The 18,515-nt window shown below is 55.2% G+C and overlaps 1 protein-coding gene across 1 annotated transcript; it reads right to left on the bottom strand.

Moving 5' to 3' along the window:
* Window positions 1-1,196: 1,196 nt before the first annotated feature.
* On the bottom strand, window positions 1,197-16,710 carry LOC120371395 (transcription initiation factor TFIID subunit 4-like). Its single transcript, XM_039487074.1, has 10 exons — window positions 16,574-16,710; window positions 11,486-12,980; window positions 6,000-6,210; window positions 5,696-5,827; window positions 5,111-5,266; window positions 4,662-4,766; window positions 3,461-3,561; window positions 2,452-2,524; window positions 2,109-2,177; window positions 1,197-1,464 (listed from the first exon to the last, which is right to left on the bottom strand). The coding sequence occupies exons 1-10, from the start codon at window positions 16,708-16,710 to the stop codon at window positions 1,409-1,411; spliced, it is 2,535 nt and encodes an 844-aa protein (XP_039343008.1). The 3' UTR covers window positions 1,197-1,408.
* Between the last annotated feature and the right edge of the window lie 1,805 nt (window positions 16,711-18,515).

The raw sequence follows: 18,515 nt of genomic DNA on the forward strand, positions 1-18,515 counted from the left end.
AGTTCCACGGCACGCTGCCCTGGCCAGGCAGCATCACACTGCCCTCGGTGGCTTTAACCAGAACTAGCTGGCTGCCTTCTAGGCCCAGCCTCTGCCAGACACCCAGAACTGGGCACAAGGGGCAGCACCTACGGAGGTCTAAGCACAGCTCAGAAGGAAGGTAACAGTAACTGGGGCTGCAGGCCAGGCACCGCCTCGCACCAGAGCGGCGGTTCCAACCCCCAGCTGCACAACTTGCAGAGCCCTTCCTAGCCCCGAGGCTAATGCTACAGGAGTCACGCTGGCTGTTTGCCTGCCCTTAGGAAGGGATTAGTAACCCCTCTCCCAAGAGGCCTAGGCATGCCCCGCTGTAGGAGTGAGTTTGAAGAGGAACACGTAGGCCTCCCCGCTCTTTTATCTCGTGTCTCCAAGTGGGACGGCACAGGAATCCCCAGCAGGGAAGACCACATCTTCCCTCCCCCCCGCCCCATGCGGTCTCTCCCTCCACGAGCTCGAGCTCGAGGCTGGAACCAGCTGATGGCAGAGGCTTCGCCCACTTTCAGTTCAGCTGCAGGAGGCTTGGAAGATGCTGTGACGACCTCATGCTGGCTGCCACCCTGGGACATTTCCTCTCACAGGGGAGGAAGTGAGAGTGATTTGGGACTAGGCACTAAGGAAGGGGCCTGTGGCCTCTCCTTCCCCCCACCCACTGGGTGCTTGTTGGCTGGGTCAGAACCAGGGCTGGGAGAGACAGGTGCCCTCAAGGCAGAGTGCAGAGGTGGATCCCTTAAAGCCCAAGCAGCTGGCACTGCTGGAGCCAGTCTGTCCTAGCTCCCTGCCCACCCGACAGATGCTGTGATGTGAGTGCGGGCCACAGAGGGACCCACAGCCCCAGAGTCCACGGGTACCAGCCCCACCGGCCTCAGCTACCGAGTGCCTCACACCTGTAAGGGCCTCGGAGGGAAGCTGCGAGAAGGGAGCTGTGCCCAGGGCAGGCAGGTGAGGTGCACTATGGGACTCCATGTACCACAGGACCCAGTTTGCAAGGGGGCCACGTCCAGCCCTCCGAGTGGTGCTTCCTGTGCTGGGCACTGGCTGCAGCCTAGCCTGGGGGGCTCTTTCCAGCTGGCCCTGCCAGGAGCGCTGGGCCCTGCAAGGCTGCACGGCCCACGGAGTAACACGCCAAGGGGAGCAGGGGGGCGGCTCTGCACAGCACCCAGGGGAAGGAAGAGAACTTTATTTACCTTTTTTTAAAAAAAGCCACAATTAAGAATTCCCCCCTGCAGGTGTCCATGTGAACAGCCACCGCTCACTCCAGGTGCTGGGCTGCAGGGTTTTCCTTCAGGCTCCCCAGAGCAGCACACCCCTGCGAGGCGCCAGCTAGAGAGGCTATTGTAACAGGCAGACACAGGCCCTCCATGCTTCGCTGTCACTCGCCTTCCAAGGCACAGTCCTGTTTTGTGCACCAGCCCTCCGGGAGGGAGCCTGGGGGACGGGGAACAAACAGAGGCATCATAGGACAAAAGACACTGACAGCGAGTCACTGCGGCTCACTCCTGTCACTTCAGCACACGCCTGGCTCTGAGGCAGCCACAAGCAGGGCCTAGGCAGGGAGAACGGCTGGCACCATGGCACAGGCAAGCAGGCCAGCTGCCCGATAGCACGAACCCGTAACCCCTGGCCTGGTCTGCACAATGGAGCTCCCGCTGCCTATGGGAAGGGCACAGCAGGAGGGATGCGGAGACTTCAGCGGAGTCTGGCCCACCCGCGAGGGAAAGGCCAGGGCCCCCAGCCCAGGGAGCTGGTACCAGACAAGATGCTTCCAGCTCCTGAGCCAACTCTCTGCAGGGGCGGGAGGCATTGGGCTAAAGACAGCACCTCACCCTGGGCGCTGTAAAAGTGCATGGTCTGCCCGCCCTGGGGCACAGGCTATGGTCCACAGTGGGCTCGTGGGGTGACCCCACACACACTGCTCCAGCTGCTGGGCGGGGGGTGAAGCTGTGGGTCTAACTCTCCCCGTGCACTGAGCTCACAGTGCCACCTTTCCTCAGGCAAGGAGGGGGCTTTGGGAAGGTTGGCAAGAGAGATTTCCAGGGGCATGGCCACTGTCAGAGGAGGGGATCACCTACCTGCCCTCAGCTGAGCCTCCAGGGAGGAGATCGTCCTTCGATAGGCTTCACATTGGGCATCTCTTGCAGCTGAGGAACAGGGGAGAGTTCAGCGTGCGCCCAGCTAGCTGCTGGCAGAGTGCCCGGCAGGGATGCTTGCTGGGCAGAGGGAAAGGGAGCCCGAGATTCTGGTGGTTGTTTCCACTGCACGGGGCAGGGACACAAGGGCTCAGTGCCCAACCGCAGCATGGGCGCTGGGGCTCCCAGGAACTGAAGGGGCCATGCTTTAGCAGCAGTGCTCCAGCTCCCGCTTACGCGCTAGAATGGCACCGTTAGGAGGGGGAGGGGTTTCTGCCCCACATACCAAGCTCATTCTTCACTCTCTGCAGCTCACTCCTTACTCTCTGCAGCTCCTGGGAGAGCAGCTGATCTGGAAGCTGACAGAGAAAGGCTGTTCACCACCAACCAGGGAAGCCGTTCTGCTGCCCCTTGCCCAGTGCACTTTGATGCTGCAGGGGTCTGGAGCAGAGTTTCATAGGGGGACCCTGGTCCCCTCCTGGGTGGGGCGGGACACCAGAACAACCCATTGCATCAAGACAGTCTGTAGCTGGCACATGCCCGATGGAAGTAATTCCTTGGGAAGTGGGAGCTTTGAGCACCAGAGGTGGACATGGCATTGCACAGGGGAGACGGCAGAGCACGGACGCAGCCCCATCAATATAGTGTCAGGCACCTCCCAAGCGTTTAGAAGAACACTGTTCCCATCTGCTTGGTTTGTAGCCCGTCTGCTGCATGCGGACAGCGCAACATGTCTGGGCAGGGCCAAGTCAAAGCAATGGGCCTGCACTTAGTCAGGGCTGCTCACACCTCCTTGCAGCAGAGCTCCATGGCCTGTGCCCAGTTCCCATGACATTTCTGTCCCCCGTGGCCACCAGCATCTCCCACTGGGGAGACTGGTCAGGGCAGCAGAGGGAGCAGCAGCTCACACATCCAGGCCACTCCCAGGCAGGACGAGTGCGCAGCTCCAGGGCTCTGTGGAGTAGGGAGCCCTGCTGAGAGCAGCACTGGGATGACTAAGGGTGGGAGTTCAAGGAGAGAGAATGCTCTGAAGCTCTTCCTCCCCTCCAAGTCTCACCTCACTGCTGACTGGGTGCAGCTTTGGGAGCTGCTCTGCATTCATGCCCAGCCTGGCTGAAAGCCACCACAGCCCCTGCCCTGAAGAGCCCATGGTTTAAGGTTGAGGTATCCCAGGGCCAATCCCAGCCCCACAGAGCACCTCCTTCATCCCGCCATCCCCCTGGCCCTGCTGCGCCGCACCCCAGATGCCGTGTGAGAGCTGTGCTGAGCGATGCCAGGAGACAGCCGGCTGTTACCTGCATGGAGGACACTGCACCTCCACTCTCCAGGGCAGAGTCAGGGAGGAAACTGAGAGGAGCTGGGGAATTTCCACCCGTCTGAGGCTGGGCCATTCCACCTGCAAAGAGAGACTCAGACATGGTGCAGAACCATCCAGGTCCATCCGGTCTCCTGCTCCTCCCTCCCCCCCCCCCCTTTGCTCCAGGTACCTGGATCGGGGTGGGTCCCAGGCGCTCCCTGCCCCCGTGCTGCAGTCTGAACAGCTGCCACTCACAGGCACAGGACAAGTCTTTGTTCCGGCACAGGGCATTTTCTTGGGATGCTGCTGCCCTCCACTGGCAAGAAGTTGCACCTGCACCACTTAAAACGTCCCCCAAATTGCCCACAGGCATCCAAGGGGCAACCAAGTCTTAACACTGGTTACTGTTCAGGTGCCCCAAATGCCTTCACCAAGGCTAGTCCAATTCTCCCCAGGGCCGGGAACAGCATAGCAATGCCCCAAGCATCAGGGCAGTTCTTTGGCAGAGCAGAGAATTATCCTGATGGGCTGTGGGAAAGGCCCTGCCACCCAGAGGAGGGGGCATTGGATGGGGAGGGTGGGATAACTCCAGAGCTGCAGCCCTTGGGGTCGGGAAGGCCCTGCCTCCTGCCCCAGAGCGATCTGGAGACGAGAGCCAGCAGCTCCAACCCTGCGGAGCTCAGCTGCACAAAGGGCGATACAGGCTCTGGCCCCAAGGGCGTGGAACAGTCCGCTGGCTTAGTCAGGGAGCTACGTTTCCCTTTGTTTACTGGCAGAGATTTGCAGTCTCTTCCTACCCCTTCAGGAGCGGAGCTCAGCACAGACTCTCCCGCCAGGAGCCTACAGAGGATGTGGAGATGGGCTCCAAACACACACTATGCCATTTGCCACTCCCCTTTAGCCCTGGCCAGCTAATCAGAGAATCTCAGGAGCCACAAATGCGGGTGGGAGCCTTAAGCAGCCAGTGGCTGGCCCAGGGCAGCGGCACTGAAGGGGTGGGTTGGACGATGATGCCAGGCTTGTGTGCTGTCTAATCATGTCAGGGCCCCGCCCAAGAGACTCCCCAATCCCAGTGGAAGGAGAAGGTGTGCCTTAGCACCGGGAGAAGCATGCCTGGCAAAGGAACCACCTGCTCCCTTTGCCAAGAACCCAGCCCCCGAACCGCTAACCATCCCAAAGCCACTGAACCGCTCGCTCACCTGCACTGGTGCAGTCTTCCCCCACAGCCAGCGCTGGCTTGTCCTCAGTGTCTCCTTCGCCTCCACTGGGCTCCGGGGCTTGTGCAGCTGCTGCTGAGTTAGTGTCTAGAAAGCGAAGGCAAAGGGTGTCAGTCTCTGCCCAGGTAGTGTCAAGCCAGTGGGATCTGCTCTAACAAGGGCACTCCATGATGGAGCCGTCGACTGGAGCTCCAGGCTGGGAAAGCCCAGGAGGGCTCTGGAGAAGGAGGCTCAAAATAGCACTTCTGCTTCACACTGTGCAGCCCCTTGCGAAGCCCAGCGTCCACACTACACCCCAGGAATCAGCCCGGTTCTCTGAAGACGGGGGAGGAGATGGATAATCTGACCTGGCCCTGCAGCTCTCTGTCCACCAGCCCTGCCTGCAGTAGGGAGGCACCAGGACTGCGAGCCCCTTCCCCTCCCAGACCTACCTTTACCTAGGCGAGCTCGCTTGGGGGAAGGGAGCCTTCTGGGGGAGGCTGTTGCCCTCCCTGTTGGTCTCAGTCGGGAGTGGGGAGCCCTGGCAGGAATCGCGGTGGTGGCAGCCCTTCGAATAGGCAGCTTGTTGCAGCCAGGTTTGGCGACACCTGCTGAGGAGGTGAGGAGCGTTAGCCTAGAGGAGACCTAGCCCAGCTGCAGAGGGGCTGGCCCCAGAATAGCATGGCCAGGAACTGGAGCATGTGCGTATGCAGCCTCAGAGCTTAGCCATGTTCCTCACGCTCTGCCCCTAGCTAAGGAACCCCCAGCCTCCCCTGCCCAGAACGCAGCACTCCCACCACACAGCAAGCGCAAAGCTCAGACAGCAAGGCCAGCAAGGCTGCGGCAGCTCACAGAACACCACGGAGCTGGAGCTAGGTCCAGCACAGCACTCCCAAGACACGTGAGCAGGCACCTTCCGTTCCCAGCCCATGCTGCTCTCCAGATGAGCGTTGGGGGTGCTCCCCCATAAGGCTGCTCCCTGCCTGCAGCACTACAGGGCTCCCTGCTCTGCACACAGCAGGATTACAGGCAGTTACTTTCCGTCTCTTTGTCCTGGGGGCTGGATCTGGCTCCTGGATGCCCAGTGGGAAGAGTGCATGTTGGCTGCAGGGTCCCATTGATGTGCTGCATGCTGCTGGGTCTGGCCTTCATTAGTCTTAGCCTGGTACCTGGGGAAGAGAAGGAAAGGAGAACAAGGATTTCACAGCCGCCACAGGCAGATGAAAAGTCCAGCCAGGGCATTGCCACAGACAGCAGCTGGCCTCCCCATCAGGTCAGACCCTCCTTCCCACCTCATCCCATCCCCAACACTACTGGCCTCCTTCCATTGAGTCTGCTCACCTGGGTGAGTTGGGAGTTTGGATCCAGGAGCTCCAGCCCCTTTGCTCATGCAGAGGATCCCTGGACCCAGAGAAACCCCGGATCCCATGAGCAAGGGTCTGCTGCTGCTGCTGAGTCCTGGGACTTTGGTAGGAGGCTGGAGGGATGAGGGGCACTTCTCACTGCAAGGTAGCTTTGTAGCACTCCGCTTCCCAGTGCCGCTGGCAGGGAGCTAGAGCCAGACAGATGAGCCATGGGTTAGACCCTGGTGGCAAGCAGGGAGGCAGGCCAGGCCTCTTCTGCCCCCTCCCCTGCTACCATTCAGACGCAGGCTCAGAACCTGGGTCTGTCCAATCCCACCTCCAGAGCAGCAGCCAGCCCAGGGGGTGCTCTGGTGGACTCCTCTGACTCCTGAAGAACCCCTGGCCTCAAGTCTGTGGCTCACTCCCGCCCCTCACCACAGAAGGAGCAGCCCCTCTGAAATGGCATTTCTGGAGCCACCATCGCATCACAACAGCGATAAACCAGGTCTCCAGAGAAGCACTAGGAACCTGCAGATGGCCAGTCCCAGGCCCTCTGCCTACCCTGCTACTCCTTGTGCGACTGCCAAGGCTCCCCCTGCATGGGGAGCTTCCGGAGTGGAGTCACTGCCCACATCTAGGGATTAAGCCTAGGCCAGCTTTTGAGAGGCCCATAGCCCCCGTCTTAGTATCCACCCACCTGTACCAGCTTTCCTCAAACCAGCCGTCTCCTAGCTCCACCACAAGGGCCTCCAGTTCACAGATCCAAACCAGGCTGTTCTAAGGGACAACGTGAGCCAACGTCCCCCACCTCTAACTTCACATTCACCCTTCCCAAGCCACCAGGGCAGGGCTGCTTTGCCTTCAGGTCTCCCCCACAACAGCAGTAGGTCTGGCACCCAGGTCACCCTGTCATTACCCAGGCTACCTAGATTCAATCCAGCTCAGGTACGCCTGCCATGCACAGCTTCTGCTGTGTAGACAGACCAAGGTCCAGCATCCCATCTGACAGTATCCTGTACCACGTGCTTCAGAAAGTGGCAGAGTCCCTTAGGAGGAATTATGGAGTAGCTCCTTATCCACCCCAGGCAGACATGCCCTTAAGCACAATGGTAGACACCCCTTGGGAAGGAGTCTTCCAGCTCCTCTATGGACTGATTGGGTAACCCGCATTCTCCCTATCCTCAGTGGATCCAGCTGGTGGGTGGAGCAAGAGAGGGGCAGCCTCCCTGACTCAGTGTCTTCTCCCCACCTCCCGATTTAACTCTCTTCCCTCAGTTCAGTTATTCTCCCAGAAACGTGGGCACGTTCCTCCCAAGGGTGCCAATTCGGGGGTGCAGGGAAGGGTGGGAGCCCCCCTCTGAGTTTCATACAGGAGGTCTACAAGCTCCCAGGTACAGCTCTTAACTACAGCACAGGATTAGGGCATGTCTACACTGCCCACTTACAGCACGGCCAGGCTGCCGCAGCAGTGCTGTGATGGGGGCAATGTAATCACGCTTTATCGCCGAGGGGCGGGAAGAGCTCTCCCCACGGCCATACAAAATAACCACCCCGAATGAGGGCTGGGAGCTTTATCGCTGAGAGCAGCAAAAGCGTGGCCTATACTGGCGCTTTTCAGCGCTAAAACTTTTGTCCCTGAATGACTTAAGATTTAGCGCTGAAAGTGGCAGTGTAGATACAGGCTTGGTGTGAAAGGTGTTCTGCAGAGAGGTGCCCCTGGGGCAGGGAGTCAGAATTTTGTTTACAAACAGAGGCAGGGTGATTAAGATAAGAAAGGCTGGTGATTAAATGAAGGGTATGGAAGTTTAGGTGTAAAAGAGGAGTCCTTCCCTGGGGGTGGGGGGGAGAGGGAGGAAGGATTGTGTCAGAGAGATCAGGGGATTCAGAAAAAAATGTAACGTAGGCTCAGTGCTTTGCTGCATTCAGAAAAGGGGGAGATGTGGGGGTGCTGGTGAAAAGGGGTCGGACCCAGGGAAGGGCTAGCAGTGTATAGAGAAGTGCCCCCGCTACCTGTGGTACTTATGTAGCCTCATCACCGTAGTATCTGAGCCTGAGCCTCACAAGGTCTAATCTATTTCTCCTCCCAGCCCCTCCGGGAGGTAGAGCAGGGCTGTTATCCCCATTGTCCAGAGGGGGCACTGAGGCACACACAGACTAAAGGCCAGATTTTCAAAGATATTTAGGTGCAGCTGAAGAAGTGGGGTTTTTACCCACAAAAGCTTATGCCCAAATAAGTGTTGTTAGTCTTTAAGGTGTCACTGGACTCCTTGTTTTTTTAGGCACCTAGTGAGATTTTCAAATGCACTTAGAAATTTTGGTGCTTTGTCATTCATTCATTCATGCCCGTCACCCCAACCGGGGTATGGGCCGCCAACAACAGATCTCCATAGTCTTCTATCCTGGGCCATTCGCTCTAGCTGGTTCCAGGTATATTTTTTTTTTTTATCAAACCTGAAGTCAGTATATTTCGGTGGGCGCCTCTTCTTCCGCTTTTTTTGGGGGTTTCTGGTGGGCACTGCTGTGCCTGTGTGTTGGGGGCTGGCTGCTTGTGTAGTGTATGTATCCCCCCCCTTCCCTTCCTTCTCCTTCCTCTTCTGGGCTTGATGGGTCCTCTCCAAGATGGTCTGGATGGTGTGTGGTGGTGTCTGGTGGCTGAGAAGCCTGAAATCTGAATCCTTCTGAGGCAGCTATTAATGAAGGTCTGGATCTTCCTGGTGGTTGTTTTGGTTGTCCTCCAGGTTTCAGCTCCATACAGTAAGACTGATTTGTAAACCCCACTAAATACCTAGCAGCATCTCTGGGTGCCTAAAAACCTTAGAAATGTCCTTAAAGCACTGGCCTGGGGTCAGACAGGAAGTCGATGGGGGGAGTAGAATCCAGGTCTTTCAGGGCTAATTCCCTATCCAGCAGCTCTCTGTGTGCGTCCCTGATAGATGGGAGCTAACCCAGCGCAGCCAGCTCTCAGAGTCAAGCAAACTGATCCAGGATGGAGGTCATGTCTGATAGTATGAAAAGCAGCACAGACGTCAGGAAGGCTGGAGAACGAGAGTCAGATGAGAGGAGATCATGTAACCCCCAAGGGGTGGCAGGTTCTGCCCCAGGCTGGGTTGTAGAGCAATGGCTGCTGTGCAATTTTACATTTTAACTGAAAACCACTTTGTTCAGTCATTGTTTGTTCTGAGTTTGAGAAAAGGTAAGAATCAGAGTGTCATACGAGTATCAGATGTGTTTATGGCGAGAGTTTCAGCTGTATCCAGGCCAATTCCAGAACAAAACAGAAACTGCATCCACAGAGTCTCTACTTCCACACCATAAAGCCAACAATTATTGTCATGATTTGCATTATTCACTGGACATCATCTGTGCGCTCAGCAGTGTTCACAATATGCCAGAAAATCCAGTCCCTGAGCCAATGCATCTAAGCTGTGTAGCTCTGGATAAGATGGCTCAGATATTTAAGCATGAAGTGTATAGTAATTGACCACACATATTATCACATGTTCACTGATGTTTAGATGTATGAGTAGAGGCACTGATGGCAACAGAAGTTTTACTGGATTAAGGACTAGAAGATTTGACCCTTGATCCTTCTTTCTAAAGGAAGAGCTGCCCAGAGCTCCTGTGCCTGTTTATTTTCCTTTCCTCCTGCAGTTGCCCTGATATACCTCAGAGGTCTCAATTTTTTTCCTCAACTTTAAATGGGGAATTTTCTTGGTGTTTGATTTAAAATATTCTGCTGTGAGAACTGCAACTCAATCACTGTAGTGATGTGCTTAAGAGCCCTCTGGAAAGTAACTAGCCTTTAAACAGAAGTAAAAGTGTTACCAAGGCTCATGATTTTTGTTGTGAGTCTCATGATAATTGTTTTCCTTAAAGCCCCAGCTCCTGGAGTCAAGGGGATATGTGATGATTTCAGCCTTCATTCTTAAAGAAAAATGACATTTCTAGCCATCATGGCTGTGGAGAAAGCTTCAAAATGTGACCCTAGTGCACCGTAAGGGCTCAAAAAGGCAGAAGGCAAATAAAAAGAACCCCAGATCCGTTATTTTTACATAATCTCATGAGTTTAAAGCCAACCTCATGATTTTGGTGAGCCTGATTCATGATTTTGACCATTTGAGATTGGCAACATTGTGAAAATGACTTGAAAGTGTCACTTTCACTCCTGTTTAAGATCAGTTTCTAGTCTATTATTTGTAGCGAGGTAACATCCCAACAACCTCAGGCATGTGCAGTATAAACTCACAGGGCCTTGCCCTAGTAGGTTTCCAAAGTTAAATGATCTATTCCAAGTTTGACAAACTGCAAAAAAGTGATAGAAAGCCATCTAGATCTTTCTACAATTGTTGTATTTAAGAATTAGTAACACAGAATTGTGGCAGAGCTCGGACCTTGCTCCTGTGGGTCCTGCGCTTCTAGGCAGTTTATGCTTAGCCTCAGTGGCTCACTGTGACCCTCCACGTAGTCCTTCTCTCTCTAGGGTCGGGGTTACAGTCTACTGAGCCCTTTTCATCATAGGCTGCAAGGAGGTTGGTGAGAGAACTCCCACGGTCTCTGTTCAGCCTCCTGTCCTGACAGGGACCTGACTTCCCCTTCCAGGAGCTGTTCCTGTAGTGGTGGGTTGGAGGGAACCCGGGCCCACCCTCTACTCCGGGTTCCAGCCCAGGGACCCTAATGATAACAGTTGTTGGCAGCCAACCTTTCACTGCCAGAGTTGCTATATTTCCCTGGGCCACTTCCCCACAACTCTCCTGCTTCTCCCTTCTTCACCCTTACCCTAAAACCATCGTTAAAGAAGCCCTAAGGTATCTTCAGTAACCAGCCCTTCAGCCGCACTTCCTCTCCTCTGGCTCCCTGACTCCCCTACCTGACTGGAGTGAGCCCTTTGTATAGTATCAGCAGGGCCTTAATTAGAGTCAGGTGGTCACATTAACTGAATGGCCTCACCTGACTCTTTACAGGTTAATTAGAGTCAGGTGTTCTCATTAGCCTGGAGCAGCCTCTGCTCTGGTCAGTCAGGGAACAGAAAACTGTTAATCAAGTGGCCAGTATATCTGCCTTCTGCTATATCCAACTGGCCTGGGTCTATCACAGAATATACATTACAATTTTAAACCTAACCAGTGTCTCTTAAATGACTTGACACAAGATGTGAGAATGTTAGTATTAGGGCTGAGTGGGTCTAATATTTATTAATCTTTTTTTAAACATGGGGATTAGATACAGTGCTCCTATCAGCTAATTTGTTACCTGCAAAACAAACAAAAACAGAAACCCCCACAAACCCTAGAGTTCCCAGGTGCCTAAGTAGCCCTTGGAATCAGGATTAAATTTGCCCCCACAAAACTGAACTGAACTGGCACCTTGGTCCCTCCGTCACGCTGCTCCGATGGGATCCTGAAGTCAGGGGCAGTTAGAAGAGGCACTTAGCATTACTAGTCGGCAGGAAGCTGTAGCACACACCCCACCACCACCACCACTTACTTGGGCAGCAGGCTGGATCTCCGCGTTGGATCCCTGGCTTGTTTTTCCAGTGGCAGCTGCTTTCTGCATGCTGGGTCGGCAGTTCCCCAGAGACAGTCTTGCTGCTTTCCCCTCCGAGGCGATGCCTCTGCTCCTTGGAGGCAGGCCTGCCCTCAGCAGCTCCCGAGAAGCTCTCCGCGACTCAAAGGACGCGAGGGCCAGACTCCTACTTGCTCTTGGGGTGGTAAAGGCCAGGGGCAGTGATTTGATAGCAGCTTGGCCTTCACTACTGGTGTAGCTTCTGGAAGAGACAGGCAAGGCAGTGCTCTTCTGAGGTGGTTTGAGAGTGACCTTGTCACGGGACTCTCCTTCGGGTAGGTTCCCGCACTGGGGCACGGCGCTCTGGGCTACCTGGGGTGCCGCAGATTTGGAGGCAGCCTGACTCGGGCAGGTTCGCGCTCTTGGCACGGAGCGTCTAGAGGAGTTTGGGTCCCTCTGTTCCAAGTCATCTCCTAGGGGACTGCCCGTCACAAAGTGAAACTTTGCTGGCCCCATCAGCGGGGTGGAGGTTGCAAAGGAGCTGGAGCCTAGAGAAACGGCGCTTTCGTTGGAGACGGTGTCCAGCTCGTGGGTTCTGTAAGCAGAGCGGCTCCGCTCCGGATCATCCGCCTGGGACTGGTCAGCCAGCGGCTCCCCCTCCGCAGGCAGGGTCACCGTGGCCCCCAGCTGGCTAGCAGCGGACACCTCGAATGTGGCCTGTCTGAGGGAGGCACCGCTGGGACCAGAGCCCTGGAGCTCAACCGTGAGGTTCAGAGCATCCAGAGCCAGCCCCAGCCGTGCCCCCGGCTCGGGGTCCGCCGCGCCCGCGCCCGGCCCGGCCCCGGAGGGCAGGACCTGCCCTGTCCCTGCCCCTGGGCTCCCCCAGCCCCGCAGCCCCTCCTCCGCCTGCCGGGGAACGGGCTGCTCCAGGCCGGGCTCAGCCGGCCCCCTGCCCGGCGGCGCCTCAGCCCAGGTGCTTTCCAGGGGCAGGGGCAGGGGCTCCGCCTCGATGCCGGCGGGCTCCGGGCCGGGCCGCTGCAGCTGCCGCGCGATGGCCAGACACTCCTCGGCGAAGAAGCTCCGGAAGAGCGGGGTCCCGGGCGAGCCGCAGCCCGGCCGCAGCCGCGCCTGCTGCAGCAGGTCGGGGGACGGGGCCTCCGGCTTCCTCCCGCCGGCGGCTCCCGCGGGCTCCAGCTCCTCTTCCCACACCGGGCTCAGGTAGCGCTGGGTCCGGGCCCGGGCCGGCAGCGCTTCGGGGTCCCACGCGGGGACAGCGGCCGGCGAGGACCCCGCCGCCGCCGCCTCCTCGCCCGCGCCGTCACGCCGGGGCTGGGGCTGGAGCCGGGCCCGTGGGCAGCGCCACGCGCGGGGCTCCCCGGGCCGCCCCACGCGTGCGCGGCCCCGGGCGGGGGCTGCGGGTCCTTCATGCCGCCACGCGCGAGCGGCGCCCCGCGATGTGGAACCCTCCGCCGCCCCGCTTTCGTACGCCGCGGCTCAAGGCTATTGGGCGCCTCGCCACCAATCAGCGCGCTCTGTTTCCTCAGCCAGTCACCGCGCAGCGCTCCTGCGCACGTGCCAATAGGAATGGGGATCTGCCTTGTCCAATGGGAGTGGGCGGGGTCTCCCCGCGCTGGGCCGCAGTCACGCGTGGGCGCCCAGGCGTGCTGGGGGCTGTAACCACGGCCCAGGCTGGGCTCTGCGGGGAGAGCCAGGTGCCCCGGGCAGTGACCAGACAGCAAGTGTGAAAAATCAGGACAGGGGTGGGGGTAATAGGCGCCTGTATAAGAAAAAGACCCAAAATCGGGACATCTGGTCACCCTGGGGCAGGGAGTCAGTATTTTCTTTACAAGCGGGCGAGGTGAGGAAGGTAAGAAAGAGCTGGTGATTAAATTAATGATCTGAAAGTCTAGCAATTGTCAGAGAAAAACACAGTTCTCACTCTCAGGTTGGGGGCAGCAAGTCCGATACTTTATAATCTCTAGCAGTGCCTCTAAAACAGGAATCGGACTCAGAAAAAATACAGCCAAGCCCTTTGAGCCAACGTTACATTCAGAAAAGAGGGAGATTTGGGGGTGTAGGTGAAAAGAAGGGGCAAAACCCAGGGAAGGGATAGCAGTGGTACACAGAAGTTCCCACTCTACTTGTGGTACTTATGTGGCCTCATCATGGTAGTATCTGAACGGCAGGTCCCACCCCTCCACCGCCTAACAGCTGTTTGGCAGCGCGTTGGACTTTCTCGGAGAGAGGGGGAGGAGCAGGGAGGTGGCACGTTCGGGGAGGAGGTGGAGAGGAGGCAGGGCAGGAGTGGGGACTTGGGGGAAGGGAGCAGAAGGTAGCAGGGCTGGGGTGGGAAAAGGCAGGTTGGGGACTTTGGGTGGAGTGGGGGTGGGGCCAGGCACGGTGTGGGGGGAGGGTGTTGAGCACCCAGTGGGCAGAGGGGAAGTTGGCGCCTATGCCGTAAGGCACTGGCCTGAGCTCAGATGGGAAGTCGGGGTGGGGAGGGGAGTAGGTCCCTCAGGGTTAGCTCCCTCTCTGCTGGACCAGCCTCTTTCTCTCTGCTGCATAGCTCAAAAAAGGAGGACTCAGATGGGAGCAAAACGAAGGTGGCCAGTTCTCTGAGATTCCAGCAAACGGTCCCAGGAGGCTGGGATGGAGGTCATGTCTGACAGTATGAAAAGCAGCACAGAGATCAGGAAGGCTGGAGAATGAGAGTCAGATGAGAGGAGATTACTTAACCCCCAAGGGGTGGCAGGTTCTGCCCCAGGCTGGATTGTAGAGCAATGGCTGCTGTGCAATTTTACATTTTAATTGAAGACCATTTTGTTGTCATTTTAACTCTGAGTTCGAGAAAAGGAAGGAACCAGAAAGTGTCATAAGTATCCGATGTGTTTATGCCTCAAATTCTTAGAGTTTCAGCTGTATCCAGGCCAATTCCAGAACAAAGAAAAGAAACTGCATCCACAGAGTCCATAAAGTCAATGATTATTGTCATTGTGTGTATTATTCACTGGGCACCATCTGTGTGCTCAGCACTGTTCAGAATATGCCAGACAATACAGTCCCTGAGAGCCAGTGTGTATAAGATGTGTAGCCCTGGATAAGATGGCTCAGATATTTAAGTATGAAGTGTATACTTACAAAACACATGTTAATATCTATAAGTGGAGGCAATAGAAATTTTACTGGATTAAGGACTAGAAGATTTGACCCTCCAACTTTCTTTTAAGAGGAAGTGCTGCCCAGAGCTCCTGTGCCTGTTTATTTTCCTTTTGTGCCTGCAGTTGCCCTGATATACCTCATTTTTTTCCTCAACTTTAAACATGGAATTTTCTTGGTGTTTGCTTTTAAATATTCTCCTGTGAGAACTGCAGCTCAATCACTGTAGTGCTGTGTTTAACAGTCTTCTGGAAAGTAACTAGCTTTTAAATAGAAGTGAAAGGAGTGTTAGCAACTCTCATGCTTTTGTCATGACTCATGATAATTATTGTTTTTCTTAAAGCCCCATCTCCTGGAGTCAGGTGGATCTGGGATGATTTCAGCTTTTATTCTTAAAGAAAAATGAAGTTTCTAGCACTCATGGCTGTGGAGAAAGCTTCAGAATGTGACCCCAGTGCATCCTAAAGGCTCAAAAAGCAGGACACCAAATCTATTATTTTTACATTTTACATAATCTCATGAGTTTAAAGCCAATGCCATGATTTTTGGTGAGCCTGATTCATGATTTTTGAACATTTGGGATTGGCAATACTGTGAAAGTGACTTGAAAGTGTTGTTTTCACTCCTGTGTAAGGTCAGTTTCTAGTTTATTTGTAGTGAGGTAACACCTCTAGAGCCCCAGGCAGGTGCAGTATAAACTCATGGGCCTTGCCCTAGTAGGATGTTTCCAAAGCTAAATGATCTATTACAGGCTTGGTAAACTGCAAAAAAGTGATAGAAAGTCATCTAGATTTTTCTCAGAGTATTTCAATTGTTGTATTCAAGATTTAGTAAGAATATATATTAAAATTTTAAATCTAACATATATTCCTTAAGTGACTTGACACAAGATGTGAGAACATTAGTATTAGAGCTGAGTGGGTCTAACATTTATTTAATTCTCTTTTCTAATATAGGAATTAGACACAGTGCCCTAGTCAGCTAATTTCTAAGTTATCTGCAAAAAGCCCTAGAGTTTTCAGGTGCCTAAGTTGCCCCCCACCCAAATCTGAAATGGCAATTCTACCTGCCAGGCCCAGCCATGCATGGATAGCTGGTGTCCGGGGCACTCAGGGGGCCAGAGCAGCGTGTGCAGGGCCCCTGTGCACCCATCTGTAGCTGGGAGCTGAGCAAACATGACCAAAGTCACAGCGCCCCACAGGGTGGATGCAGCGGGGACCAAGGCAGAGAGAGATTCCGGTCGAGAGCATCTGCTGCTTTTCCTTGCCTGGCCTCAGATGAGGTCCCGGTTTGGAGTATTTAAATGGCACTTGGTATGTTCAGAGCTCACATCCCCTTGACTTTCATTGCAGCTGTGAGTGCTTAGCCTATTGAAATCACCTGCCCCCATCTATAGGCCCCTCCCCCAGCCTTGGGGGAGGAGCCACTGGACCCAGCACTCAACTGAAAATGGGGGACAACTAAGGAATAGGGCCAGGAGTGGAGGTCACAGGTTCAAAGCCAGGGGGACACTGAGCAGAGAGCCCTGGGCAACACCCACTGCTCCTCCAAGCTGTCTAGGGAGCCCGTGGCAGCCGCCCAGAGGAGCTCACCTGGGTGCATCGGAGATGAGAGCAGGGAGGAACAGAGAGAGGCTCCACAGTCACAGAGCACCCCCTCGTGGTGTTGTGGGTGGGTACTTTGGCCAGTGCCAGGAGGTGGCTGACAAGGAGGGGGCACGGACAGGCGGTGCCTATATGAAAATGGGTGGGGAAAAGTGCATCCAGAACCTCAACAGGAGGCTCTGGAGGAGCCAGAATAGGGGCTGCAACCTGGCCCATTCTAGATAGGCATCACCATGGTCTCCCTCATGCTGCAAAACGGACAGGTATTGGGGATGGGGGTGAACCACCCCAGGGACAGGCCCGTGCTGACGAAGAGATCTCACGGAAGACCCCTCGGAGGGAGGCGAGAGAGCTGCTGGTTATATCGGAGCCCTGGGAGGTGGTGGAGGAAGGCGTCTGCCGATGTGCTCCATACCAAACTGCCTGCACCACAGAAGTCTCTACCATGTCTTTCGCTACCAGGCCCTGCAAACCAAGCCCTGCCCTACCTCCTCTAGGGGAAGACACAGAACCCCTACAGAGACCCAGTGCAGTCATGACCAGAAAAACTCCAGAACTAACCTCTGGAGCTGGGCCAGGATCCCTGGGTCCGGGCTCAGGGTGTTGAGCTTGTGCTAGAGCATGGACAGGTTGACTAGTTGGTTCAGCACCAGCGCCCTCCCTCGCAGGGAGAGGCACTGGAGGAGTCCTGTCCATGTCTGCAGCCGCTCACCCACCCTGGCCTCCAAATGCTGCCCGTGCTCCGGCAGAGAAGGATGCGTGGCAGAAAGGTAGACGTCGAGATAGAGCAGTGGGGACACACTCCACTGAATGGCTTGAAGCGCGGGTGGGAGGGAGCTCACCTTCCACCCGTCCCTGACCACCAGGCCAGAGCTCTTGACCCAGATGACCCGGGCGGAGGAGGCTGCCGAATAGAGGGCCTGGCAGGCCTCCACCCGCACCAGGGCGCCTGGGTCCTGGACCACGAGGAGCACGTCGTTGGCATATGCATCAGGACCAGCTGCAACTCCGGCTCAGGGAGCCCCAACCCCATCAGCCTCCGGCAGAGGAGACAGAGGAAGGGCTTGATCACCAGAATATACAGCTGGCCCAACAGCGGACACCCCTGACTCACCCCGCACCCAAAGCTGACTGGCTCGGTCAGGGTCCAGTTGAACTTGACCACTCTAGAGAAGCGTAGAGCACCTGGAGAGAACCCACAAACTGGGGTCTGAAGCTGAACTCCTGCAGAATGCCCAGGAGTTACTGGTGGTCCATCCTGTCGAATGCTTTCTGGTCCAGGGACAGGAGGGTGAACAACAGACCAGAGTAGCTTTTGTAAAATCCAGGAATATTTTGGTAAAAACAAAGGGCTTTACACACTCATAACAAGTCTCAGGGTAGCCGTGTTAGTCTTTAAGGTGCCACCAGACTCCTTGTTGTTTTTGCGGATACAGACTAACAGATTTATTTGGGCATAAGCTTTCGTGGGTAAAAACCCACTACTTCAGATGCATGGAGTGAAAGTTACAGATGCAGGCATTATATAATGACACATGAAGCAAAGGGAGTAACTCACAAGTGAAGAACCAGTGTTGTCAGGGCCAATTCAATCAGGGTGGATGTAGTCCACTCCCAATAATAGATGAGGAAGTGTCAATTCCAGGAGAGGCAAAGCTGCTTCTGTAATGAGCCAGCTTTGCCTCCCTGGAATTGACACCTCATCTATTATTGGGAGTGGACTACATCCACCCTGATCGAATTGGTCCTCCACTTGTGAGTTACTCCCTTTGCTTCATGTGTCATTATATAATGCCTGCATCTGTAACTTTCACTCCATGCCTCTGAAGAAGTAAGTTTTTTTTTTTACCCACAAAAGCTTATGCCCAAATAAATCTAAGTCTTTAAGGTGCCACCGGACTCCTTGTTGTCATAACAAGTCTGTGTGCACAAAACAGATTCCCTCCCCCCCAAACGCTGATAACTTGGTCAAATGTGGGTAGTTTTTCCACAGGAACAGCACACGGCACATCCCTCACACCATGGCACCCCTTCTGCCAAATTTCAAGACTATCCTACAAAACGTAGAGGCACTAGCACTTCATAGATAAATGGTTAGATTTAAAAAAAAAAGGTGGGCAAAACAACGCATTTCCCCCATCTCATTCTCAGAACTGGTTGAATCATTTTTGCTGAAGCTTTCCAAAGAAATTTGCCCTGAGGCAGACACCTAGCATAGAAAATTCCAGGTTGAATGGAAAAGTTGGGCAAAG

Source organism: Mauremys reevesii, linkage group 9 (assembly GCF_016161935.1).
Source record: "Mauremys reevesii isolate NIE-2019 linkage group 9, ASM1616193v1, whole genome shotgun sequence".
In the NCBI taxonomy this organism is placed as follows: domain Eukaryota; kingdom Metazoa; phylum Chordata; order Testudines; family Geoemydidae; genus Mauremys; species Mauremys reevesii.

Coding starts and splice junctions, on each gene's coding strand:
- LOC120371395 (XM_039487074.1), bottom strand. CDS start 16,710: ATGGTAGAGACTTCTGTGGTGCAGGCAGTTTGGTATGGAGCACATCGG. Junction 4,767..5,110: donor GCGAGCTCGCCTAGGTAAAG/GTAGGTCTGGGA, acceptor TTCGCTTTCTAG/ACACTAACTCAGCAGCAGCT. Junction 2,525..3,460: donor GTGCAGTGTCCTCCATGCAG/GTAACAGCCGGC, acceptor TTTCTCTGTCAG/CTTCCAGATCAGCTGCTCTC.